At 50.7% G+C, this 25,670-nt stretch overlaps 1 protein-coding gene across 3 annotated transcripts; it reads left to right on the forward strand.

Moving 5' to 3' along the window:
- Nucleotides 1–1,534: 1,534 nt before the first annotated feature.
- LOC144731749 (uncharacterized) lies at nucleotides 1,535–24,562 on the forward strand. 3 transcript variants are annotated; one of them, XM_078612961.1, is made up of 21 exons: nucleotides 1,535–1,697; nucleotides 2,242–2,354; nucleotides 3,856–4,392; nucleotides 5,060–5,164; nucleotides 5,872–5,907; nucleotides 6,522–6,641; nucleotides 7,911–8,030; nucleotides 9,528–9,647; nucleotides 10,474–10,605; nucleotides 11,065–11,157; nucleotides 11,681–11,785; nucleotides 13,170–13,222; nucleotides 13,375–13,549; nucleotides 13,853–13,923; nucleotides 15,075–15,204; nucleotides 16,285–16,386; nucleotides 18,280–18,381; nucleotides 19,542–19,604; nucleotides 20,235–20,309; nucleotides 21,632–21,712; nucleotides 22,713–24,562. In XM_078612961.1, the coding sequence occupies exons 2-21, from the start codon at nucleotides 2,316–2,318 to the stop codon at nucleotides 22,824–22,826; spliced, it is 2,373 nt and encodes a 790-aa protein (XP_078469087.1). In that variant the 5' UTR covers nucleotides 1,535–1,697; nucleotides 2,242–2,315; the 3' UTR covers nucleotides 22,827–24,562. The 3 variants fall into 3 exon arrangements, with proteins under 3 accessions (XP_078469087.1, XP_078469090.1, XP_078469089.1); XM_078612964.1 differs by having other exon boundaries at nucleotides 18,280–18,376; nucleotides 19,540–19,604; XM_078612963.1 differs by lacking the exon at nucleotides 1,535–1,697 and adding an exon at nucleotides 1,704–1,841.
- Nucleotides 24,563–25,670: the final 1,108 nt, after the last annotated feature.

Consider the following 25,670-nt stretch of genomic DNA (forward strand, 5'->3'; position numbering starts at 1 on the left):
GGCCTAGCTAGATGGGCGTGGTCTCAGTGAGTGGGCGTGGCCTAGTGATGACGGGCGTGGCCCTAAGGAGTAGACGTGGCCTCAAGGAGTAGGCGTGGCCTCAAGGAGTAGGCGTGGCCTCAAGGAGTAGACGTGGCCTCAAGGAGTAGGCGTGGCCTATCTGGGGTGGGCGTGGCCTCAAGGAGTAGGCGTGGCCTGGGGCGATGGGCGTGGCCTGGTGAAGTTGGCGTTTTGGACCCAGGGATTTTAATTAACTTGGATCAGAATCATCATCAGTGTATTTATTTACGGGGAGCGGGGGGGGTTTATTACTGGAGGAATTCAATTAGCTATCAAGATCTTTTTCTCTGTCACTCACCCAGTCAGTCAGTCACCCACCCACCCCTGGTTCAACCCTCAACTCACTCATTCACCCAGTCAGACAGTCACCCACCCACCACTGGTTCAACCATCAACTCACTCACCCAGTCAGGCAGTCACCCACCCACCACTGGTTCAACCATCAACTCACTCACCCAGTCAGGCAGTCACCCACCGACCACTGGTTCAACCATCAACTCACTCACCCAGTCAGACAGTCACCCACCCACCACTGGTTCAACCATCAACTCACTCACCCAGTCAGGCAGTCACCCACCCACCACTGGTTCAACCATCAACTCACTCACCCAGTCAGGCAGTCACCCACCACTTGTATGGGCGGGTTAGAACGTTACAAACAACAAACGAGACGACACAATACGAATGCAAAGTATAGGAAAGGTAAGCAAATCGCTAAAACGTATATACAGTACAAATAAAACTAAACTATTCTATTTGACTAGGTAAAGCCCACTAACTGCCGATATAAACACATTTGCTGGATGAAGACTTTGGAAGGCGTCCCAGCAAACATGACAACGTTGACAAGTGGTTGGTACCGTTGGACCAACGTTTCGATATTTGCTGGGCTTCATCCAGCAGTGGATTGATCATGACTGATATTGATGACAGCCCTTTGGGATCATCCCCACGCCGTTTTAGTTATGGACATCAATGAAAAACAGCTTGAAAGCTCGTCGGATTTCTCTAGTGTATAAATATTCTGATTCTTTGAGCGGTTCAGAGTCCACTGATTGTGAGCCGGAGCCCAGGCAGTTGGAGGCAGTCGCCCTCCAGCAACAACAGAGGGCAGAGGAGCGACGCTCACAACAACGAGCGGAGCGCCGGGCGGATAAAATCGAGAAAGGTGGCACAGTAGGTGGTACAGCTGGTGTGCATCTCCCTGCCAGTCATCTCAGCCATCCCATGGCACCTGGGTCTGTCCGGAGACCTCCTGTCCAGCGAGCCTTCGACACATCACGTGATAGCCTCAAAGTGCACCTAGCCTGGCACAGGCGCCGTCACTTGGTGACGAATGGCCCGGGGCTGTTGGTGTTTGGGTGCGCTAATCACTGCACCACCACTCGCGCGGAGGAGGGGGGCGTGGTTTCGAGTCGACTTGACGCCTTGCGATTGGTCAATTCTTTCTTCGTTACCCGCCGACGCGCGGAGACTCGCCAGCCAATCATCGGTCGATAAATATTCAAAATCCAACCGCCATTGGTGTGTGTATCGTTCTGGAGTAACCTGAATGGTTTGTTGTACGTAAGTTTAGAGTTGTCGTTTTAAAATTTCGTGTCCGCTTCAAGTCACAGCTGTGTGATAATTACACACAGGTGAGTAATTCAAAACATTGTTACAAAAGCCGATTTCGCTTTGGCCTACTGTCGGTTAAGGCCTAGAAAGTTGTGACGCCTACGGTCTTTCCTGAAAATCTGGCCGAGGAAAGCGACCCCGGCACGGCGGATTCGACCGGCCTGGTAACCCAGCGTGTACCCCGGTACACCTTTTGGTATTGTGTGGTATATGAAACACACTACTGTTATCTCTTTCGATTTATGTGTTTATATAATCCTGCACGAGATTGCTGACAATATTTTCATTGATTTAAAATATTTTTACTTGGATAATCAATTATCACATGGGATGTAATCAATAGCTTTACTTTATTTTTACATTACCAGCTCGCAACTTGGGCACATATCTACAAAATAATAGTTGTTTGCTCCGTGCTTTCGTGACATAACGTCAAAATATTTGTGTTACTACCACTGATATCGTGCTCACGCACCAGGGATCTCCCCTGTGGAATAGCCGGCGAAACTGGCTAAGCCTCGTGTAACAAATGAAATAAACTAAAACTCGGTGCATTTCCTACAGGTGCTGATCATTTTTGCCTTTGCAAATCCCCGGGTTTGAAGGTGGTTGGAGGAGGGAGGGAAGGAAGGGCGGTCATGAACGCCGCCGATAAGGAGAACGAGACGGCCACTCTGGTGAGGAGAGCACAAAATGAAGCATCGTTCTCTGAGATGGCATTGTGCCTGCCGCATATGCACTTGAGCCCAACTTTCTTCAGACATCTGTGTTTTACATTCATCCCAGCCGAGTTTGAGACGGGTTGCATCGTCCATGGAGGGCGCCAGATGTTAACTGTCTCGCCTCGTATGCAGGAGGGACGTGGGTTCCATCCCTACCCTGTGACGCCTGCTGTATATTTGGAGTTTGCATTATTTCTCTTCCCGTGGCCGTGTGGATTTTTCTCCAGCCACGGTTAGAATCATCATGCGTTTATAATATTTGGCTGATGTACATTTCACACGTGATAAGCCACTTCGTTGAGCTATCATTTGTGGCCAGGTTGCTTCTGAAACAGAGCGATATAGCTCCAGTGTGGGTCTTATCTGGTAAACAAAAATAGTTTTAGGTAGATGGTCACTTATCCCAGGTCACAATCGAGAGCTGGCACGGTTGAGGTCCTGGGTATTAGGCAATTCTATAAATTGCGTAGGGCATGATGTGTCCAATTTCGAATTTTCTTCAGGATTTACGCAAGGGGATAGTGTACAATTACGTGGGCTTTTACAGGCGGTCGAGACCACCGTTAATTTCCGTCATCACGTACACACGTGCACTCTCACAAACATGCGCAGGGAGATGCAAAGACGCGCACTGACACAAGTTCAAATGCAAAGAGGATTCGAAAGTGCTGCCCCCTACTATGTATACCAGAGGCCACTTGACGGGATCTTCAGAGGAAGCTCTGTGGTGTCTGCTTCTGTGGGCTGTTCTCTAACACACAGGGTTGCGCTGTTCTGTGAGAGATTCCAATGGATTCTCCGTCTCGTGGCACTTGATGCCGATAATCAGGATGACATTTGGCGTGAAAGGCCAAGGCAATATTTAAATAATTCGTAGGTGTGCAAGGTTAATAATAATCCATGCTGTGATGTGGTTTAAGAGCATACTGAAGATGCTAGAAATATCATGGCAGGGCAAGTGGGCATATAATGGGTTATATTGTTTTGTCTTATGTTTGCAATCCAGTATCTCCATTTGTTTTTGGTCTGTTTCATTTGTACCACTTGTTTTTCTCCAATAAGCTCAAGGTCCACACATTGCATTTAATGTCTAGCATTTGTGGAAGTACATTTTTTTTCATAATAAAGGTTTTTGGGTTAGATCGCGTAAATATATAAATGTGTCGTAAAATGTTTTGCAGTTTTACTCATGTATACCGAGTTGAAGAATATTTTTTTTCATGGAGCATTAGGACATCTTTACTTGCCGACAGGATAAGGTAAGCAACTTTGAAGGTCACAACTGAGCGTTGCAGGAAAGCATTGTAGACATAATCAAAAAGAGGAGATTGAGATGGGTAAGGCAAGTATGCAAGATGCAGGAGCTCAGGTTACTAAGACAGGCATTGCGATACCAACCACAGGTTGGGTACAGTATTTTAAGCTACATTTTGTGTCTTTGTGTCTGTCCTGACAGCCGCATCCTAAGCTGGTGATTCCGAATATCGCAAGGACTTCAAAGATTCCTCTTGTTTCCCAGAATCCCTCAACAGTTTTCAAGGAGCCTTCCTCGGTCACCAAAAAGGCACCAGTGTCTGTCAAAAAGACTGCAGTGCATATCCAGAGAACGCCACGTGTCACCCAGAAGACAACGCAGCTTAACCACAAGCCTTTACCTGTCATCCATAACATTCTGACATCTGATCAAAATACTGATCCAGTCGAACAAGGGATTCCTCCAGTGACTGAGCGGCAGACTTCACTAACTGTTCATAAAGCAGCTCCAGCTGACCAGAATGCTCCTTTGGTTGACAAAAAAACTACACCCATTACACAGAAGAGGCTGCCGCATGCCCAGAACGCTTCTATGAATTACCGGACGAATCTTCCAGTTGACCCGAAGACTCCTAAGTTCCACCGGAAGAAGCTGCCCTCTTCCCGGGTGCTGACTGCAACGTCTTCTGTCATAGCGTCGTGCTCGCTCACACCGCTCTTCCACCGGCTGAAACTGCAGGTGAGCGTGTGGGGTGCAGCACGGTGAAGTTGTTCTGCCAAAGTCTCCCGCGTCGTTCCACGTTCCAGGCCGTGACCCGCTCGTTATTCTCGCCGCTCTTCATCTCGCCGTATCAATTGCTTTTTCTCAGTAAACCTGGCCGCACAAAGATCATCACCTTCTTTTTCACATCTCCTATGGCTAAACTATGGAACTCTTTACCCACATCTATCTGTCTTTGCACTTGATTGCAGTTTTTAATACACGACAGCTCCGTTTGTCGCCAAGTGATGGCAACGTACCTCCGATTAGCGTGGTCGACTACGTATGGTGGGAAACAACTTTAACATACATACATACATCATCGCAACACTGCCTGAGAGCATGGTGTGGCCAGCACCTCGCCCCCGGCCACATTTTTTGCCCCATTGCTGATGGTTACACATCGCACCAGACATGAGTTAATGCTGAATTGACCTAGGGGAAGTCCAGGACCAGTTCAGATATATATGCCACTGATGTTAGACATGACCAGGAATTGTTCTCATGTTGCCAGAATCTTTGTGCATTGTGTCAACTATTGTCCCACGACACACAAACAGATACTCATATATGGGATTTTAGGATATAGAGCTAATTGAGGTATATATATTATGGTGCGTGATATACTCTGGTGTGTCGACGCCAGGATGAAAAACACGAGCAGTCAAGTACACGACCTATGGGGGCGCCGATTGCTCAGGACAAGTGTGCGGAGTTTGAGCAATTCCCCACAGAGACTCTGGACAAACAGGTGACCAAGCAGCACTCGCTGTAATGAGCTGTACAGAGTGGCGCTATGTGTGCAGGATATATACTAGACGTGTACTCATTCACCCCGTTTCCTCCTGCGTATGCAATTTGGTGAAATTTCCATTCAAAAATGTATTCCGTTTGGTCTTATTTTTATGTTTAGTTCAGGATGGTCGTCATTTTGTAAAATTTTTGTCTCGTTCATTTTCACTTTACCAAAAGGGAATAACTATTCTATTCAATTTGGTGTGATTTTTAAGACCATTTTTTACATTTTCTTAGCTTCAATATGGCAAATGATGAGGGGGGGGGGGGGTGAATCACGTGACTTGTGTTTTTGCACATTCAGTGGTGACTGGGCTTAGTACTCTTAGTTCTTTCGGTAAAGTGACGTAGATAAAAAATTAAAATAAAACAATAAAAATCACGACGTTTCGGAGGCAACACAAGTCTCCGTCATCAGGTGGGACCGTCACAGCCAGATTTGCTGCTGACGGTCCCACCTGATGACGGAGACTTGTGTTGCCTCCGAAACGTCGTGATTTTTATTGTTTTAATTTTAATTTCATTTTTTACCTATGTGACTTTACCGAAAGAACTAAGAGTATGAATTCTTGCAGTCACGAAAGCTTCAAATCTAGAATGACTGGGCTTAGGTTTCCAATGCCTCATGGGGCCCGCCTCGTGTGTTCGTGTGATATTCCCCAGGCCGACCTGGTTACTCAACAGGCCCCACTTGCGGAGGTGAGATCTGTAGCATGTGGCACATGTTGTATGAAACTGCTCGGTGTGTCCTTGAAAAGAGCAGGCTTATTCGGGGGAGGAGATTCCTGGTTCTTCTTTCGTTTAGCAGAGATGGAAAAGCGACAGTTTGGGAACCACGTTGTACTGTAGTCGAATGCTTAGTCAACCAATCCGAGGAGGATGTAGACGATGTATGGATAGTACACGGATGCCGCAATCATAGGCGATGGGTTTGATGGTGTGGACGGTATGCCGGTATATCCATATTTTTTTACAAAACCCTGTTATTTACATGAAGTAAAAACAATTCTAATTCAAAGCACATAATAATCGTTATACTATGCACATATAGAACTACAAAGGAATCGAAATTTTAAAAAAATCACAGAAACCACCATAAATCACAAGCCGTTTGTGGAAAGTAAAATCAAACGCTCCGGTAATTACTGAAAACAATTCCGTGATCTGCAGGGACAACACGGTGTTGTCCGCCAATGTTATTCCGGGTTGCACGTAGCACATTACGTGGCTGTGTTGCCTATACTGTAACATGTTTAGTGTGGATATAACATTACGTATTTGTGTTTTCTGTGCATGCAATCACAACTTGGCAGTCTGAGCAAAACATCCAAGAACAACACAGGCCGGCAACAAAACGAGACATGGGCGCGCAGACTCATGAAGAAGACGTGAAATGGCCAGAGGAACTCGTCGAAGACGCTACGACTAAACAGGTGACGGCACAGCAGTGCCCTGGGACCAGTCCACACAGTGCGACAATCAAATTCATTTTTCGATTTAAAGCTTTCGTGACTGCATGTAGAGCCCTTTCTCAGTCCGCTGCTGGATGAAGGTCACCCGCTCGCCACGTTGGTTGTGATGGTTGTGCGGTTTGGCATCCTTCGCCAGGACTAATTGAGATGTATCTTTCGCTCGCCTCTCATGCCAACCGTGGTCGGGAAGTGAGCTGAGGTTGCCGGGTTTCTCACAGTGCACTAATCACTGCACCCACCACTCCACCCCGACTATTTATTGATGCTAAATTCCTCTTCATATGCACATTCTTTTTGTTAAGGCGCTCTTCCACCTCCAACCCAGCTTATATATAAGCTCCTAGCTTGGTAGTGTATCATTCTTCACCTGAAGACGGCTGCTTGCGTTGTAGCCGAAACGTCGTGAGAATTATTTTATTTTATTATGTTTTATTTTTATTATTTTATTACTTCCCTTCTACGTGACTTTACCGAAAGAACAAAGAAGAAGAAGGATCTTTGTATATAATATTTGGCATTGGCGTGAGTGTGCGGTATTAACAGTGTGCTTTCCATGTTGCATGTTATGCTTTGCATTGCATCATGTCTATGTTCCTTTACGTGCAAGTTTGGCAAGATAGGATGTATGCACACACAGTGAGATGGCGGGAAAAAGAACAGATGAGGGTGTGCCACCGCGAACTTTACCATTCTGCGTACTGTACCATTCCATGTACTGTATCATACCACTCGACCACACAGTTAAAGAAAGTAGTTGATCGTCGACCGCTCAGAAATTGCGTTGTAACGGTGAGCGCATTCCGAGTTGCGTGTAAAGTGTTCCCTAATGGCAGAACCGCGTGATAGTGAAAACGCGTCGTGTGAAGACGCGTCAAGAGAAGACTTTGCTGTCGTGTGGCGCTGTAAGCACTGCCTGGTGCGGTATGCAGTTAGGCTGCAAAGTATTATGGGAACTCTTCTACTGCTGATCTTGGGAGCTTCTATAAGTTTGACACCTGGAGCCTTTGGCATTTAAACTGAATCTTCAGAATCCTCTACCCGATCTGGTGCGACTCGGGCTACTGGCAGAGACGCCCAGCTGAGGCACTGTAGGAGAGTCTTCAACGAGCATCAGATAGACAGAGCTGAAAATCATTATTATAACTTGGTGTGATGTATTTGCTGTGTGTCTGTGTGACGTAATGTGACGTACTTCCCTTAATGTAATATACGGATTTGTGTGTATGTCAGGCAGAGCAGCATTTCCTGGAGTCAGGCGAGCAGTTGACAGAAGAAAACATGGAGACTTGGGCAGATGGAGAGGGGCCTATACGTTTAGGGCAGGTCACCAAAGAGACCATGGATACACAGGTGAGCAAGAGCCTTGTACTATGACCAAATCACGTGCAATGTGCCCGATCTCATCGCATCTTGAAAGCTCAACGGGGATGAGCATGAACAATGCTTGGATGGGCGACCACTGCATGCCAGGTGGTCAGGTGACTGGGGGGCTAAGCGACTTGATGGGCAGTACAGAACAGTGAATTGTCAGGTGGCTGGGGAGCTAAGCGACTTGATGGGCAGTACAGAACAGTGAATTGTCAGGTGGCTGAGGGGCTAAGCGACTTGATGGGCAGTACAGGACAGTGAATTGTCAGGTGGCTGGGGGGCTAAGCGACTTGATGGGCAGTACAGGACAGTGAATTGTCAGGTGGCTGAGGGGCTAAGCGACTTGATGGGCAGTACAGGACAGTGAATTGTCAGGTGGCTGGGGGGCTAAGCGACTTGATGGGCAGTACAGGACAGTGAATTGTCAGGTAGCTGAGGGGCTAAGCGACTTGATGGGCAGTACAGGACAGTGAATTGTCAGGTGGCTGAGGGGCTAAGCGACTTGATGGGCAGTACAGGACAGTGAATTGTCAGGTGGCTGGGGGGCTAAGCGACTTGATGGGCAGTACAGGACAGTGAATTGTCAGGTGACTGGGGGGCTAAGCGACTTGATGGGCAGTACAGGACAGTGAATTGTCAGGTAGCTGAGGGGCTAAGCGACTTGATGGGCAGTACAGGACAGTGAATTGTCAGGTGGTTGAGGGGCTAAGCGACTTGATGGGCAGTACAGGACAGTGAATTGTCAGGTGGCTGGGGGGCTAAGCGACTTGATGGGCAGTACAGGACAGTGAATTGTCAGGTGGCTGGGGGGCTAAGCGACTTGATGGGCAGTACAGAACAGTGAATTGTCAGGTGGCTGAGGGGCTAAGCGACTTGATGGGCAGTACAGGACAGTGAATTGTCAGGTGGCTGGGGGGCTAAGCGGCTTCATGGGCAGTACAGGACAGTGCAACAAATTCCACTGTTTTCCTGCACATGCGATGCTCTAACATCTAAGCGGCGTTTCGCAAACCCACGTTGACCAGAGTGGTGACGTGGCCAAATAACCCCCACGACTCGTACGACACGTGGAGGCCATCATCCCAACAATGGATTAACCAAGGCCCTCCCGTGTCCACGTACGCAGCACTGCCTGAGAGCAGTGTGCATGTTGGTGTGACGCGCAGTGCTGTGTGTGTAGTGTTTTGCCCGGGGTACCCAGTTTTTAGGTATGGAACGTATAATTAATTGTGACGATTTGTCATGTTTCTGGGAATCGTAATTTCGTTGCAAAATAATTAGGTTGACTTTTGCAGTGCATGTAGAATGTGTAGTGGCTGCAGAGTTCACATCTATGCAATGATTGCATAAATAGTTTTTCGGTTTAAATGAATCGATTCTTACGTTTCGCTATTTGACGCAGTGGTGATGTCACGCTAACACAGGAGGGCATGGCATCCGCTGCCGTTGTGGTTTTCATGTTTGTAATGTTGCTCCCAGTCAGAGCAGCAGACACGGCGGCCGCAAGGCGAATCGGTAGCGATGGACACGGAGGCACAGATGGACGTCGAGGAGCAGCAACAGTTGTGGCAGTACATTGAAGAGGCCGTGGTTCAACAGGTTGGCCCTTGAATACACTTTCCATAGAAGCAGTGTGGTATGTGAAAAGTGTCCCTTTCAACAAAATCTCAGTCTGTGTGTGTGTACACATATATGTGGGGAGCGGTGGGGCAGCGGTTAGCACGCTGCGCTATGAACCCGCCGACTCGAGTTGGATTCCCGCTCCTGGCCAACACCAGTGATGATTGCGGAATCGGTCCTGGCCCCCCACCCTCCTACATCGTCTCAGCCTCAAATGAGTACCTGGTGCGAAGTGTAAACATCGCCACTGGGGAGACAAAGACGTGGTGCAGGCCATGCACCTCCTCGTGTGCCGTGCCGGCCTTCGTAGGTGCTCGCTAACAGCACTTCTCCCAAAAGTCTGTTAAGGCTACACGGGGGTCTTTGTACGTATATATGACGACGCTTACAACAACAAGCGGAGCGCTGGGCAGCTAAAACACTGTCCAGTCGGCACAATGGCGTGGGTATATCTGCAAGTCATCTCCGTCAACCCATAGCACCCGAGTTTGTTCTGTGACCAGCCGGTGAGCCTTCTCGACTTCCCTTGGCTTCAACGTGCACCTAGCCTGCCACGGTGGTGACGTCACAGTCATTCGCTAGTGCTCTTCGGCTGTTGTCATGCATGACGTGCGTCGGCCACTTCTCTCGTTGCGAGGGCCTCTCACGGTGACAAACTCGGCTGATGTGAATGTGTTGGATGCCCGCACGTACGTACGTACGTTGGAACTTCTTTCGCACCGTATGTAGCCAACCGTGCTAATCAGAGTTGCGGTGCTCCGACCTTACGGGTGAGTACGGCGCGCGTGTCGATGATGGGGTGCAGCGTGGCTCCAACGCGGAACTCGGTTACCGGGGGCTGTACGAGCGCGTGGCGGCGAGAGCCATCGAGCTGGAGGGGATCGAAGAGGAGCACGTGGAGTTGTGCGAGCTTGTTGGAGAGGCGATCGCCAAGCAGGTGACTGCAGAGGCACAAGACCGGCGGCACAGTCCCCGCAACGCGCCGACAGCGTGCACGCACAACCACCACAACAAGCGTGCGGCCACGCGGCGCGACTAAACTGTCGGGACATCCGCCAGTGCCATCGGAACATTGGCAGCGCCGCTGATGCGTTGCTAGTGTTGTTAGCACTTTACCAGCCCTGTCAATGCACCACCACCAACAGAATACACCCTCTGCAGCGAGCACAGTACACATAGTAAGCGCAGCGCGGTTACCACGCACAACCATCTCCCTTCTCTCCGCCGGTACAATCCCCCTACTACCACCAGCATGGAACACATCCACAAGGGTTGTATTTTCTGGGTCTCCTAGACCATTTTCATTTCACCTCCCTGAGAAATTCAAGCAAGTTGGGTCATCTCTTGGACTGTTGGAAGCTACATTGACCACTGCCTCTGCGAATGTGTGTCCCAGAACACCAGGGCGGAGGACAGCGAGCGGGTGGGAGTCCTCGCGCATCGCGTCATCCAGGACCTGATGACGCAGGTGGAAGAAAAGAACCTGCAGGTGCGTCTCGTAGATTCCTTCTTCAGCTCTTTCTTTTTCACTTATCTCTTTTTTACCATACGAAGCCTCCTCGATGGGAAATCTGTGCAATCTTTTGGCTCGATGTAATTGTTTGGGTCGGAGCCGGTGGCGCGGTGGTTAGTGCACTGACCTTCGAATCTGGCGGGCCTGGGTTTGATCCCCAGCCACGGCTAACGTCTGTGGCAAGAGTGTTATCTGAACCGGTTCTGGTGCACCTCCTTTTACCAACCCCTATTGATTGACGAAGAGCCGTAGGAGGAGGTTAAATCGCTTGGGGATGGTGAACGATTGCTTGGTAGAATGCGATGCCGTTCACCGTAGATATGCGTCTGTGGTGTTAAGACGGTGGCGGAATCGCAGGTAACAAGTGGGGGCGGGGGGTGGCAGGCTGCGGCACGGGTACCGTGCGGGATACATTTTGAACGCTCGTCGCGGCGACAAAAACCTTAACCCAACCCCTACGCCTCCCCTCCCGTTTCCTTGCCCCGGCCGAACGGCTCAGCTGGAGGAGTCGACGCAGATGCTGGACAACGCTCGCGTGATGATGAGCACGCTCTGCAACCAGCTACGGGCCAACGCCGAGCGTCTCCGCCAGGAGCTGCGCAACGTACGGCAGCGGCACGGGGGCGTGGGGAGGCGGTGGCGACTCTCGCGCTGTCCAGCCTTGAGCCCTCCCACCCCTTGCAAGCCCGAGCATGGCCGCTGGGCCTAACGGGGCAGGGGAGGGGCGTGTGGGGGGGGTGGGGTTGGGGTGCAAAACCACACGGGCTGGGATTTAATGCAACTGCCAGACACGACCGGCAAGGCACAGCTCGTACAGGGGGTCACGACAGAGGCGACACGCACACGGTGGCTGGGTGTCGAGATGGTGCATTGTTTTTGAGCTGTGTGCCTTTTGGCGTCATCTGGTCCAACACCATGTGAGACTAGGCTCTAAGGAAAGCTGTCTCGGGTGTGGACCAATCAATTTCAAGGACAGTGCATACATTATCAGAGTTGTGTTTTTTGTTTGCATTTCGACCGCAGGTATTGTGGTCAATGCAAACATGACTCCTTGTAAAAAAGGTGTCAGTTTTGTTGCCAGATAAAAGGGTAAAAAAAACAATTATCAGTATTTAAAAGCAAAACTACTTTTGTTTTTTCCAGGTCGGGCCCACTGAGCTGTGTAGCTCTTTTTTTCAGAAGCTACCTAGGCACAAATGATAGCTCAATGAAATGGCTTATTGCATGGAAATTTATCACAGACAAATATTCTCAATGCATGTTTCTAAATATGACTTTTTGACGTTGATTTTAAATGTGGAGGGAAAAACCGGAGGTCCCGGAGAAAAATCCATATAACCAAGGGGAGAAGATGCAAACTCCAAATATACAGGCGCGTCGGTGTTGGGATTGAGCCCACGACCTGTATACCAGGCGAGGCAGTTAACATCTTGGCACCGTGGCTGTGTGGAGTGAAGAGGGCGGTGTGTCTACTCGACGTGCATGAATGTACCGTGCGACGCGTGTCACAGGGTTCTTTTGTGCGAAGGGGGAACCATGAAAAAAAGTCAAATTTGAAGAAATTGAAAATCTCACTCTGGAAACTCAACATTGCAACGGCGTGCAGAGCAATGCGGCTGTTGTTGTTGGCTGTGTCTCCACACTGCGCAGGAATGAGCGTGCGCCGCCAGGCTGTCCCAGTCTGGTTCTGCACTGCAGAGTAACTGCGGTGACCTTGGATTGTGCATCTCAGAATTGGCTTCTAAATTTCAGTGCTTTCACCGGTGTTGATTTTATTAACATGTTTTTGTTTCGCCGGCGCGTGACGACGCTCTTTGCAGAGTTTGCGAAATGGGTGCTGCCTCGTGGAATAGAGCTCTCAAAGCGACGACTTTGGAGGGGAGGAGGGGGGGTTCTTGTGTGATGTTGGAGAGACCCATGTACTCCTCGAACAGACTTGTGCTCATGTGTGGCCGTAGTTTGACTTGTCATGCCTGCCCCTGTGACAGATGACCGAGCAGCTGAGTGAGGAGAGGGCGGAGTGGGCAGCTGAGCGACTCAGGTGAGCACTGCGCAGGGGGTATTGAAGCCTCAGAGGTGGCGGAAAATGAAGCTTCAGTGGGACTGCGTTAACAGCGGCACAACGGCATAGCCTGAAGAAACTCTGCAGCCATCGGGTGTGTGTGCGCGTGCATGTGTGTGTGTGCGATCCAGGCTGGAGGACGAGTGCTCGGTGCGCTCCTCCGAGGTTGTCGCCACCCGTGCCGAGTTGGCGCTGCTGCAGAAGTCGCTGTGGTCAGCGCTCGAGGAGCTGACTACAGAGAAGAAGCACGTACATCAGCTGACTGATGAATGGCGCGAGTTGACAACCCGCGTGGAGAACATACAGGTGAGGGTGCAGCACAGTGCCTCCTTCCCCCCGTGTCTCTCCTTCCCCCCCCATTGTCTCCTCCCTTCCCAGTGTCTCCCCTTGCAACTTTAACTCCCCCAAAAAATGAGGTTCCCTTTTAAATGGACTAGCTTCCCAGCTTGTTTTTCAGAGTTAACAGAGCACCATCTATTAACTTGGTCAATATATATACACACACAAACACATGGACTCATTGCCAATGTACATAACACTGGACCACACATGATTTCTGAATGTTAATAATGGTAGCGGTTGTGTGTTTGTCTGCATGTGGCCTCGCAGTTCCTCGAGATTGAGAATAAGTTCTACATGGATGAACGCGTGGCGTGGGAAGAGCGGCTGAGTGCCACCTGGTAAGTTGAGAGCGGCTCGATTCCATGTTTAAAGCAATCAAACCACGAATTGCTTAACACTCGGAACACTTGGGGGGGAACCCCACTGAAAGACTTTTGACACTCGATGAGGCTTTCCTGGGCAAACGAATGGAATGACTACATCTTCTTTCGTACGGCTTATGTAGATGCAGTGCAACAAATTACAATTTCACTCGGGTGGTCAAGCCAGCGGAGTGTATCATCGCTGTGATGTCTCCTCCGTATCTGTGGATCGGGCATTGTGTCATATGTTGGATGTATGTTGAACTTCTTTCGCACCATACGTAGCCAACCGTGCTCATCTGTTCTGGATGACCATAGTCGCACACTGAAGTTTTACATTTACCATTAGTGCATTAGGTATCCTCATCTGCCATGGCTCGCTGGTGATCCCTAGTGGGGGGGTGAGATGGGTGCACTGTTGTATGTTGGCGAGAGGCTATCCAGCGCCGATGGTTTGGACGAAGGTCAGAGCCAAAAGCCTCGTGCAGCCGTAAAGCGGCATTCTTTCACTGTCCGCCCGTGGGCCGGATGTGACTTGCGATGGCTCTTAGAGCGGCCAACTGAGAGATGCGGCCCGCCGACACGCGAGGGGATGCAGATGAGTGAGAGGAGAGAGATCACAGCTGTAGAAGAGAGATGCAGATTAGTAAGATGGGAGAGAGAGGTAAGAGGATGTGTGTGTGTGTATGAGCGGTAGTATAGTGATTAGCGCACTGCCCTTCGAACTTGGCTACCCGAGTTAGATTCCCGCTCCCGGACAACACCGGTGACGATTATTTGAATCGGTCTTGGGCCTCCCCTAGGTCGACTCGGCCTCAAATGTGTACCTGGTGCGGTGTGTAAACATCGCCACTGGGGAGACAAAAAAGCCGGACGTGGTGCTGGCCATGCCGGCCTTCATAGGTGCTACTCTAACAACACTTGCCCCAACAGTCTGTTGAGGCTATACTGGGGGATCTTTATCTTATTTTGTCTGTGAGTGTCTCTGTTAGTATGTGGCCACCCACCGCCTCGTATTCCGTTCCGGCCTTCATAGGTGCTACTCGCTACGAATGAACAGCACTTGCTCCAACAGTCTGTCACAGACTTAACGGTGGTGGTGGGGGGCGGCGTCTTTGTGCCCACAGCCGCGAGCTGAAGGCGTTGCGGACGGCGGAGGGTGCCGCACGTGACGAGACGCGGGACTTGCGCAGCGAGCTTGCGCAGGCAGAGCGCGAGGTGACGGCGCTGCGCAAGGAGCTCCATGCCAAGGAGCAGGTGGAGATCTCGATCCACGCTCTTACCCCCCAACCTGCACCCCTCGGTTTAACGCGTAGTTCTAGGCTCTCGCGACCGATGTTATCCATAGTAAAGGTTTTTTTTGTTGGTTGAGGTCGCGTAAATATAAATGGGTCGTTAAACCCGCCACCACCCGGCATAGCCAATTAGTACGGTTTGTCACGTAAACAAAACGTGAACATGTGTTAATGTTTCAGCACACCGGTGTGTCGAACAGGGAAGCCACAAAAAATGTACAATTCAAGTACGACGTTTTGCTGCTGATTACAACCAGCCTCATCAGGTGATAGCCAGGATTGTGAAGAAGGTCCTCTGTTTAGCTCTTAAATCGAGGGGTAAAGGTGATGTCATCAGTGTGGGCCTGTCAGGTGTGAAGACCAGAGAAAGGTTAATGTCGTCCTATCAGTTACAATGGATCATGTCCTCCCCTCCTTCCCTGCTCTCTCCGGACTGAGCACAATCGCACATCATCATCTCAGTATCATCATGAAACCGCATGTACTTATACGCAAGAATGGCAACAGCAGAAGCAGGCCATGCACGCAGACCGCAGTGCAACAAAGCCGACATTAATATGAACCGTTGTCAAGGCGCCCTTCCTCCCCTAACCCAAGGCGCCCTTCCTCCCCTAACCCAGCTTAAATATACGCTGCCAAGCTTGGTGGTGTTCATTCAGACGCTGTCTTTCCGACAGACCTGTTTTTCACCTGAGGACGGCTGCTTGCATTGTGGCCGAAACGTCGTGAGAATTGTATTTTATTATGTTTTATTATTATTATTTTATTATTTCCCTTCTACGTAACTTTACCGAAAGAACCAAGAAGATGAACCGTTGTGTTTCGAGGTGAGATTTCACCTGCGGGAGGTTCTTAGAGCAGGATCGGCAAAGCCGGTGCTTGTCCAGCCGGCACGTTAGCGTCCACCCAGATCTGTCGAGTAACAACCGGACGAATGAATGAAAAATGTACCGTTGCAACGTGCGGAGACTTTTGATTTGCGAGCGCGTGGCTGTCGTGGCGATGCCTGTGTTTTTATTTATCTCATTGCACGGTTGCGCAGGAGCTCCAAGGCATCCATGAAGCGTGGACAGCGTCGGGAGCACGGGCGGAGCAGGAGACGGCCTATCTGCAGGAGTGCTACGAGCTCAAGCTACAGCTGCAGGTGAGCCTGTGATTAGTGCACACCTGTCGACCAGAGGTCGCAAACGGGTTTTGATTCCTTACCCGTACCCGGGTATCGTGTAGGGTATGGGTACCCGATTGCGACCTCTGGGATGAAGCCATGTTGCAGGTGCGGGTGGGTTGATTCAAGGAACTTGAATTGTGAGAAGAGACAAGACGTTGGGAAATGAGTGACAAACGGTGACTCACCAGTGACTCACGGCCTACCCGTACCCGGCTGCACCAGGGTCGCAAACGGGTACCCGTACCCGGCCGGGTACGGGTAGCCAGGTATCGGGTAGGGGTACGGGTATCGGGTACCCGGTTGCGACCTCTACTGTCGACCCCTTATCAGTGCCCTACCTTATTACAGACCAATTCAGAGCGTATTGGTCACCCCCGTGGCCTTATAAAGCTCAACGTTCATCCTACAAAGTCCCATCACAAGGGAGAAACACAAATACACGTTTTTTTTGCCCGTATTGAAACGGTTATGTGCCGTATGGAGCTGAGAACTCAATTTCCCTGTACAAGAATGCGGGTAGATCGTATGAGTTGACGGCTATGATAGTGACACCCCGGCGGGTTAACTACCTCGCCCGGTGTACAGGTCGTCGTGGATTCGTTCCTGACCCTGACGCCTGCTGCTGTTTATTTGGAGTTTGCGGTGTCTCTCTCCCCGTGGTTGCTTGGATTTTTCTCGGTGTCCTCCGGCTTCTCCCTCCACGTTTTAGAGTATTTGGCTGCAACACATTTGCACGTGATGAGCCACTTGGTTGAGCTATAATTTGTGGCCGGTCACTTCTGAAAAAGAACTACATCGCTCAGTGTGGGGCCTTACCTGGTAAAATAAAAAATAAAAATGTTTAAGCACTGGACGGGTAAGGCCTGCGCAGCTCAATCGCCAATGACCACGCACCTATCTCAGCAGGACAATTTGTAGTGGTGATCAACAGGCAGGAGCATTGCGATTATAATTCTAACATTGTTTAGTTTTATTAGCATTGCATCTCACAATTGTTGAGGAACCATGGACAAGCTGGAAGGCAGCCAGGTGGTGAGTAGTTGGCAACAGTTGCCAAAGCTCTGCAGTCCTCTAATATAATAAGATGCTTTAAGCCAATTAATGAGTGTTTCTCACTCCAACAGATGACTGCACAGAAATAATTCTTGTGATGAGATGTAATCATTTTTCGTTCTCAGAGCTGGAATTTAGTGATAATAATTTCCCAGATTTAACCGCGATGTTTTTTGTTGTGTGTTCGTTGGTAATCTTGCTGAGGCCACCATCACCCGACAGAAGCTGGCGTACTCACAAGCGACTGCCGAGATTTGAACACAGCAGCTCAGCTATTGTCATCTCAACCCGGCCTCTTGCATAACATTCTTCTTTGATGTTAATCAACAGGACATTGTGGGCGTGTGTCCGTCGTAGTTTAGCGTACTCTGCTACAAACCCAGCAACCTGTGTTTGATGGTTACGACCAATAACGGTGGCAAATATGTGAATCGATCCGAGACCTCCTTTAGGTCTACTTGGCCTTAAATGAGTACCTGTGGTTCTGGTCACACCGCCTTTCTCAAGCGCCGTTCCAGCCCTGTCCGTACAGATCGGGGGTCGGAAACCAAAATAACAAGGGGCATTTTTTTTTTCGAATTCGGTACAAAACTCAACATTTCAAGAGCTGCAGTGCGCGTGAATACACGCACACGCACGCATTACGTCACGAAGGAGTCTGTACAAGAGCCGCACACGGCTCCAGTGCCGCGTTGTTGCCGACCCCCGGTCTAGATGTTCGCTTTACGGCATTTTGCCGCCCCCCCCACCCCGCGATCCTTTAAAGGCTGAACACGGTGGCCGGTGGAATCTCCTTGTCTTTGATGCGAAACGCAGAAGTGCGAAGAGAGACTGACGGACGCGTGCCGGGATCGACACTTGGCGCAAGTCGACATCGAGATGCTGAAAGAGGAGCTGCTCCAGCTGGCCTCCGCTCAGGTCCGAGTACGCGGCGGTGCCGTCGGGCTGCGCTGCAGGGGGGTGCGCGGGAATCTCAAGGCCCCCCCCCCCCACCGTGACCTCACGCGGCCCGCGGACACGCGGCGGGGGAGAGGGGGGCCTACCCGCTTCGTCCAAACCGACCCCTGCAAATAGCATTTGTCCATCGCTGCAAGCGACTCAAATCGGAATCTTTATTTAGACTGGAGGAAATCTGATGAGCTGTGAAGCTCTTTTTCACAGATGTCCAGTGAGGGCGAGGGCCTTCCCCGTTCAGGCGGCGGGGGTTGTTTGGCCATACCTCGCCGGGCTGGTCAGTGTTGGTTGGTGAAGTTTGGGGGAGCGTAGACATAGGATAATATAGTACAGTACAGCAGTGGGTTTTGCTGCACTGCCCTCTGCTATAACGACGCAGCAGCAGCTGTTTTATCCACAGCGGTGACCCCCACCCAGCCTCGCTTAGTTTCCAATATCTGAGGAGTTGAGGGGCATCCCGGGATGTTGGTGTTTAGGCGCCGTCCGTCATCGCGACGGCGAGCGACATCGTGGGCACGATTCCTCTCGCCACGCTGGTGTGTAGCTCTTCAGGAGGGCGGGAGGGGGCGAGATGGTTCCCAGCTTTACTTAGTCACGAGGTGCGTGTGGGAGGGAAGCCCCGAGCCCTAGGATCTCAACACTGCTGGCTGAGTGTCTCAGCCGGAGGGGGGAGAGAGGGAGAGAGGCAGAGAGGCGCAGGGACCGAGGGAGGCAGAGCCTTTGTCTCCATTGTGGGCCTCGAGTCTTCATTGGTACACGGTCAGCTCCGCCTACCCACACGGACACAGACAAAGATGCCCCAGTATAGCCTTAACAGATTGTTGGGGCAAGTGCTGTTAGCGAGCACTTAAGAAGGCCCGATTGGCACACGAGGCGTGGGTGACCAGCCCCGTGCCCGGCCAGCTTTGTCTCCCTAGCGGCGATGTTTTTACACATCCCACCAGGGACTCAATTGAGGCTGAGTCGACCTAGGGGAGGCCCAGGACCGGTTCAGATAAACGTTACTGTCAGCAAGAATCGAACTCGGGTCGCCGGGTTCGTAGCACAGTGCACCAACCGCTACACTACGCGTGTACACATACACGCGTGTACTCACATGTATGCGTGTGGACGCACGCACACAGCAGGAGCCGAAGTCGGACAAAACGGAAGACTGGGTCACTGAGAAGATCCAACTGAAGCAAGAGGTGTGTGTGTGTGTATTCGCAAAACGACTTGTACAGCATTTCTTTTAAAAGTATACTCAAGTGTATTGTGTGTAACGTGCACTCCCGTGTGCGTTACTGGGTGGAGTGGTGGCGCAGTGGTTAGCTCATTGCATTACAAACCCGGTGACTCGTGAAATTCCTGGCGACTGCTAACGATCAGTGGTGCGTGATAAATGATAGTCATGGGCCTCCTTTAGGTCGGCTCGGCCTTCATTGGGTACCTGGTGTGGTGTGTAAACAGCACCGGGGAGACGAAGGTGGCCAGGCATGGTGCTAACTCCACCAAACTCGCCTCTTGCATTGTGCCAGTCTTCATAGGTGCTCGCTCACAGTACTTGTGCGAGCTCTGACAGTCTGTGCACGGCTATGTACGGGGCAGTTTTTGTATTTTATGGGTGCATTAGGTGCATGTGGTGTGGGACCCCTGACTCTCAGGAGAGGGTTACAATGTGGCCGTAACCACGCCACGTTGCGTCCCTTTCGCCTGCCGATAGTGGGGCAGGTTTAAGGGCAGGTTTGGCTCCGGAGACGACACAGAACCCTTGGGCAAGCGCTCGTTGTGTCGGCGGTACCCTCCTCCACCCCCACCACCCCCGTCGTGTGCTGCAGCTGAGCCGGATGACGCAGATGAAGCTTGAGAAAGAAGTGGAACTCGGAGAATGCAACAGACGTTACAAGAGACACGTGAGTGGGTGGGGGGCGCATACAAGGCTGGTGTGTGGGGTAGCACTGCGGCTGGCGCACTGCGACCCGAGTTGGACTCCCGCTCACGGGCCAACACGAGTGACAAATATGTGGGCCTCCTCAAGATTGGCTCGGCCTAAAATGAGTAGCCGGTGCCGTGTGTAAACATCCGTCACTGGGGAGACAAAAGGCATTCGGGTGTGGTGCTGGCTACCCACCCACTCGGGTACTGTGCCGGCCTTCTTAGGTGCTCACTAACAGAACTTACCCCAAACAGTCTGTTAAGGCTATATATTTATATATAGGGGATCTTTAGTCTTTGTATGGCTATCGGACGTTGTCCTGTGAAGCCACACTCGGCTCTATCATAATCTAAACCTCGGAGACGCCAATAGCGATGAGCACTGCCTCGCAAGTTCGGCACAAGAATGACAACATATTAAATGTATATTGTGTCGGACAGATGCTTTTTTTAAATGTAAAAAAAAAATAATGAAAATTAGGATAGAAGAGGAAGAGAGAGAGGGGGAGTTAGGGCAGTTGGAGTGGAGAGGGTGAACGAAACACTGCAACACAGCCCACGACGTAGCCACCCAGCTCCTCCGCCTGGCATCAGAAACCTCGCACAGAGCAAGCAAAAAACGACAGATCACGTCCCTCCTCAATCCAACCCTCCGATCAGCACGGTTGGCTACGTACGATGCGAAAGAAGTTGTACATATGCACACAATCCCCCTCCAAGTGCCAGCAAGCACAAGCGCACAACCTCGTGGTCGGACGGCGCTTTCTCAGTTGCAGCGCCGCATCTTTGGAACAACCTCCCCGGGGCAATCGGCTCCGTCGCTGTACTCAAGTCACTGCTCAAACACACATCCCTGGACGCTCGCACACAACAACCGACTCGCAACCGCAACTTGCTTGTTACTTATTATTATTTTAACTGTATAGAATTGTTTATTTTATGTTTGTGTTTAATCAGAATCATATTACATTTATACTTAAATCTATACCTGAGGGTTCAGATTAGCTATAAAGCCCTTTCTCACAGATGTCCAGCAATGATGTGATGATGGTGCTTTGGGGTGGCCGATTTGTGCCACCAAAAATACATTGACTTGAGTGGACGGTCCATTGCCCCTCCCTCCCCGGGTTGATAACCTTGTGGGGTAAGCCAACAGTGGTGGTCCTACGGATGGACTCGCCTCTGCCATGAGGGTGTGGAGTTTCCGCCTGTTTTCGGGGGGGGAGGGGCTTTGAATGGTGATTCTCTCCTGACTTTCACTTGTCGTGGCGTGGGTCGCGATCCGTCCGTCCCTGTGCAGCGCTACGTGCTGGAGGAGAACGAGAAATTGGCCAACATCGAGGTGGGGGAGCTGCAGTCCTTGATCGCCAGGGCGATGCAGGTGAGCTCCTGCCGTACCCACGGTGTGCGCGGTGATCGCAAAGGGGGAAAACGTAACCCCCCACCCCCCGCCCACCAGGGATAGCAGGGTGGTGATAATTTAGTTTATCGCGTAATATACAAGAATCTTAACGGCTTCAACCTGCTCCCGATGACGTACGTGTACATCGTTTGAACGGAACCGGAAGAAAAACATAAACTAGCGATCGGTAGCGAGGCTCCCACGAGGCCGCGCGGGAGGGCGTGGCACAGTTTGGCGCCAGCTATCAGAGTTCGGTGGTGTCGCTACGGTTCTCTGCGGCGAGTACAACGTCTTTAAGAACAACGGCGCGACGCCGATCTAAATCAAATTAGCGCTGAACCGCTCGCGCGTTCCGAGATTCCGTGGTGAGCGGGATCCCTCCCGCAACTTTGCAGCCATCTCGGGACGGGAAAGGGTCAAGTCATTTACCCCAGCGTTTTGATTGGCTGGGAGGCCACGTTCCGGCCAGTGCCTGGCGGGGGGGAGGGGGGGGGAGATGCACGGGGGGGGGGGGGGGTCTAGGGAAGTGTGTGTGGTTGGGGGGGGGGCTGACGAGAGCTGTGGGGTGGGAAGGGGGTTGTCACGCGCTCTCCCTGTGGCGTCCTCGTGCTGCATGCGGCCCTCGTGTTGTGTGCGCGAGGATGTTAGTCGTGGGGGGTGGGGGGGGATCGTCATTACCACCAAGGCAATGTCTGACCAAGCGGCAGCTGTGGGTTGGAGCGCCTCGTGGTGCGTCCACTCGGCCCTCAACGAGCACCTGGCGCGGCGTGCAGCAAACATCGGCACCTTGGAGATGCAGGCGGGGCCGCCGTGCTTCCGCCCAGACCACCACACGAGCACCAGCGGTGCCCCACGCCGTGGGTTCACTTGTCACCCCCCAGTGGTCTAAGGGGTTTTGCAGATGTTTTTTTTCTTCTCTTTTTGCGTCCGTATGTGGGTGTGCGAACGCCCCGTGTGTGAACGCACGTGTTGGTCGCAGAAACTGCAGTCGGCTTCTGCTCATGCCCTGGGGTGCAAGGCCGTCGCGGACACCATGGACCTCCTGAGCACTGCGCTGATAGAAAAAAACGAGGACGGATGCGGCGACTCCTGAGCACGTGTGTGGCTTTGTGGCGAGCGGCAGCGTCGCGGTTGGCGCACTGCGCCTCGAAACCGGCGACCCGAGGTTCGATCGCCGTTTCACGGCTTACATTGGTGACGAATATCTTAAGCCGTCCTGGGCCTCCCCGAGCTCGACTCGGACTTAAATATAAGTACCTGGTGCGGTGTGTGTGTGTTTCCATCGGTATCGGGGAGACAAAGGCAGCCGAGCGTAGTGCTGCTCTGCCGACCTTCGCAGGAGCTCGCTGAACAGAACTTGCTCCAAACAGCTGTTTTAAATGCTGAACGGTCATATTCGTGTTCCCTTGAAAGTGTAGAAAAAAAAACCAAGGTAATCGTGCAGCCCTGCAGTTACCAGCTCCTACCACTGCTTGTGGAAGGCCCTTAATTGCAGAGCGCTCCAGGAAGTCCGCTCTTTAGAGAGGCTATTTTGGCCACCTGGCAGCAGATCGACAAAGGGCCCGGCCCTTAAGACGTGGCTCACGGTGGCTGTGTCGGTACCGTCAAAATCAGAAACTGGAATTTAGTTTGTCTCCTCCGTTTTAAATGACATCGCCAGAGGCAATTTACATGCAGAGTGCCTCTCCATGACCTCGTGTCCGGGACGTACCACCGCAGCGTCAATAGCGCTCCAGAAAAAAACCCATCACGTTGTCAAATATTTGAGAGTTAAAAAATAATAAATAAAAATGCCATTTTATCTGGGGATTTTCAGGAGTTGGGGGGTCCTCCTCGTATTTGGGTGTTTGGCCAATGGACTTAAATTAGTCCGTGGACGAGGGCAGTAGAGTTTGTTGTCCTTCCTCCGCACCTCCCATTATCATGGTTGGCTACGTACGATACGAAAGAAATTCAGCATACACGCAAGTTTCGATTTCTGTCTGAGCTGCGGGGTTTGCCAACTCCTTAAGACGGTAAGTCCTCATTTAACGCAGCAGATGCCTTCCTGAAAAGTGCCACGTTCAGAGAACTATTTCCCCACGTAATATAACGATAAAGTTTGGCGGGATACGACGTGTACTACTACAAATACCTTGAGGGTGTACGCCGCCGCGTTACTGTATCAGTTGCATCGCTCAGCCGCGAAGCTCAAGGAAGTAGTTCGTCATTGATCGCTCAAACCGTGCGATTTATAACGGCGCGAATTCCCGCGAAAAGTGTTCCCCAATGCTCTAGAGCTGTATTGTTGTGGCAACGCGGTTCACACACGCGTGCGGTTAGCATCCTTCCTCGCCGAATGTACAGGTGTGCCAGCTTGCTGATGTATATATTCATGTTTTCCTCTTGCCTTTGTTCTAAAAGTGACTGTGGTTCATTCTATGACAGTCCATTATACATAAACCCAGTATGTACAGCTGTAGTTGTTGCAGTATTAAATTAACTATCTCTAGAGCTCTTGACTGCTGCTGGGTATGGCCCACCAACCAGTGGTTAAGGGGTCGTGGTATTGTACGTTTTTAATCCACATTTGTAAATTTGTTGCGGCGACTGGCTTGGTTTTATCAACTTGTCGGGAGCGTCTTGCTTTCTTCCGCGAAGCATTTCAAACAAAAAGAATCGACTTAATCCGGATGCAGTAAAAAACTCATCCAATAAATGAGATTGCAACACTTCTTGGATTAATGTTTTAAATCCGTTTCAAATACATGTTGCTGAAGTGTTAAATTGTTGTTGTTTTTGTCTAAATTACAGTTTTTAACGTGGCAAAAATAAAAATAATTGAAATGTCACTGTGGTAAGATCTCTTGTATCACGACCCATTGGGGCTCGTGCAGATTGTGACTGCCCATAGAGTAGAGCGCCACTCGGTATTACCGTATTATCGGGACGATGAGATGCCTGAAAAGTAGGACGCACCCCAAACGTGTGCCCCAGTATCAATGGAGTAACGCAAATCTGGTCGCACACACCGACCAGATAATTACAAGCCCCAAACTTTCACTTTGAAATGTAAGATAAAAGTGTCACAATCTAGAGAAGAGGTGTTGGGATGCCACGGTGGCTAGACGTAGCGACCTCGTCTGGTGTAGAGGAAGCTGTGGGTTCGATCCCGACCCTGAGCCTGTTTATTTGGAGTTTGCAGATTCTCTCTCCCTGTGGTCCTCTTGGTTTTTCCCCTCCACTTTGAGAAACATGCATTTAGAGAGGACAGTATTTGGCTGCTCTACATTTCCACGTGATGAGCCACTTCGTTGAGCTATCATTTGTGGCCAGGTCGCTTCTGAAAAAGAGCTACGTAGCTCAGTAAACGTGACCTGGTAACATTTAAAAAAGTTTAGTTTAATGTTAAGGCACATCGACAACAGTTCCCCTACTCGACGAATCGTGGCTAGCAGGTCAGGAACTGAAATGAAGACCAGAGCACAACACTACTTTAATCCGTACTGGCTTTGAATGTGTGTAGAATGCTTGTGAGCGCCTGACCGGTGATTACAACATCGTGCATGTTTATGAAAAATAATAGGATTTACCCCTGCTGGCAATAAAACAGGTGTTAAGATGTTAAAACAATGCATAATATAGTATCAGGTTGTTTGCACGTGGTTAATGCAGACTTGATTCCTGAAAAAAGGTATCTATTTGGCGTTTAAACGTATAGACGCCACCCCCCCCCCCCCCCCGTTTTATCGCCAGACGGGGTTAAACACCTTTACTTGGTTTCCACTCTTTGATACTTGCAACAAAAAAGGGTCCGATGATGTGTGCACGTGTAGATTTGTTACTAGGAAAGCTCTCCAAGTGACACAGCAACTTGTGTGTGGGTGTCGCCGTGAACACGAGAGCAATGGGGTTTTGTTTTACTCCATTGCGTGCAACGTCAGTCGAGCTCAGGGGT

Source organism: Lampetra planeri, chromosome 40, assembly GCF_965212315.1.
Source record: "Lampetra planeri chromosome 40, kcLamPlan1.2.h2, whole genome shotgun sequence".
Lineage (NCBI taxonomy): Eukaryota > Metazoa > Chordata > Hyperoartia > Petromyzontiformes > Petromyzontidae > Lampetra > Lampetra planeri.

What these genes read in the sequence shown, in the direction of transcription:
- LOC144731749 (XM_078612961.1), top strand. Translation starts at nt 2,316, where the DNA reads ATGAACGCCGCCGATAAGGAGAACGAGACGGCCACTCTG. An exon ending in AGCTCAAGCTACAGCTGCAG is followed by an intron (nt 16,387 to 18,279) that starts GTGAGCCTGTGA and finishes TGCGAAACGCAG; the next exon opens with AAGTGCGAAGAGAGACTGAC. An exon ending in TGATCGCCAGGGCGATGCAG is followed by an intron (nt 21,713 to 22,712) that starts GTGAGCTCCTGC and finishes TGTTGGTCGCAG; the next exon opens with AAACTGCAGTCGGCTTCTGC.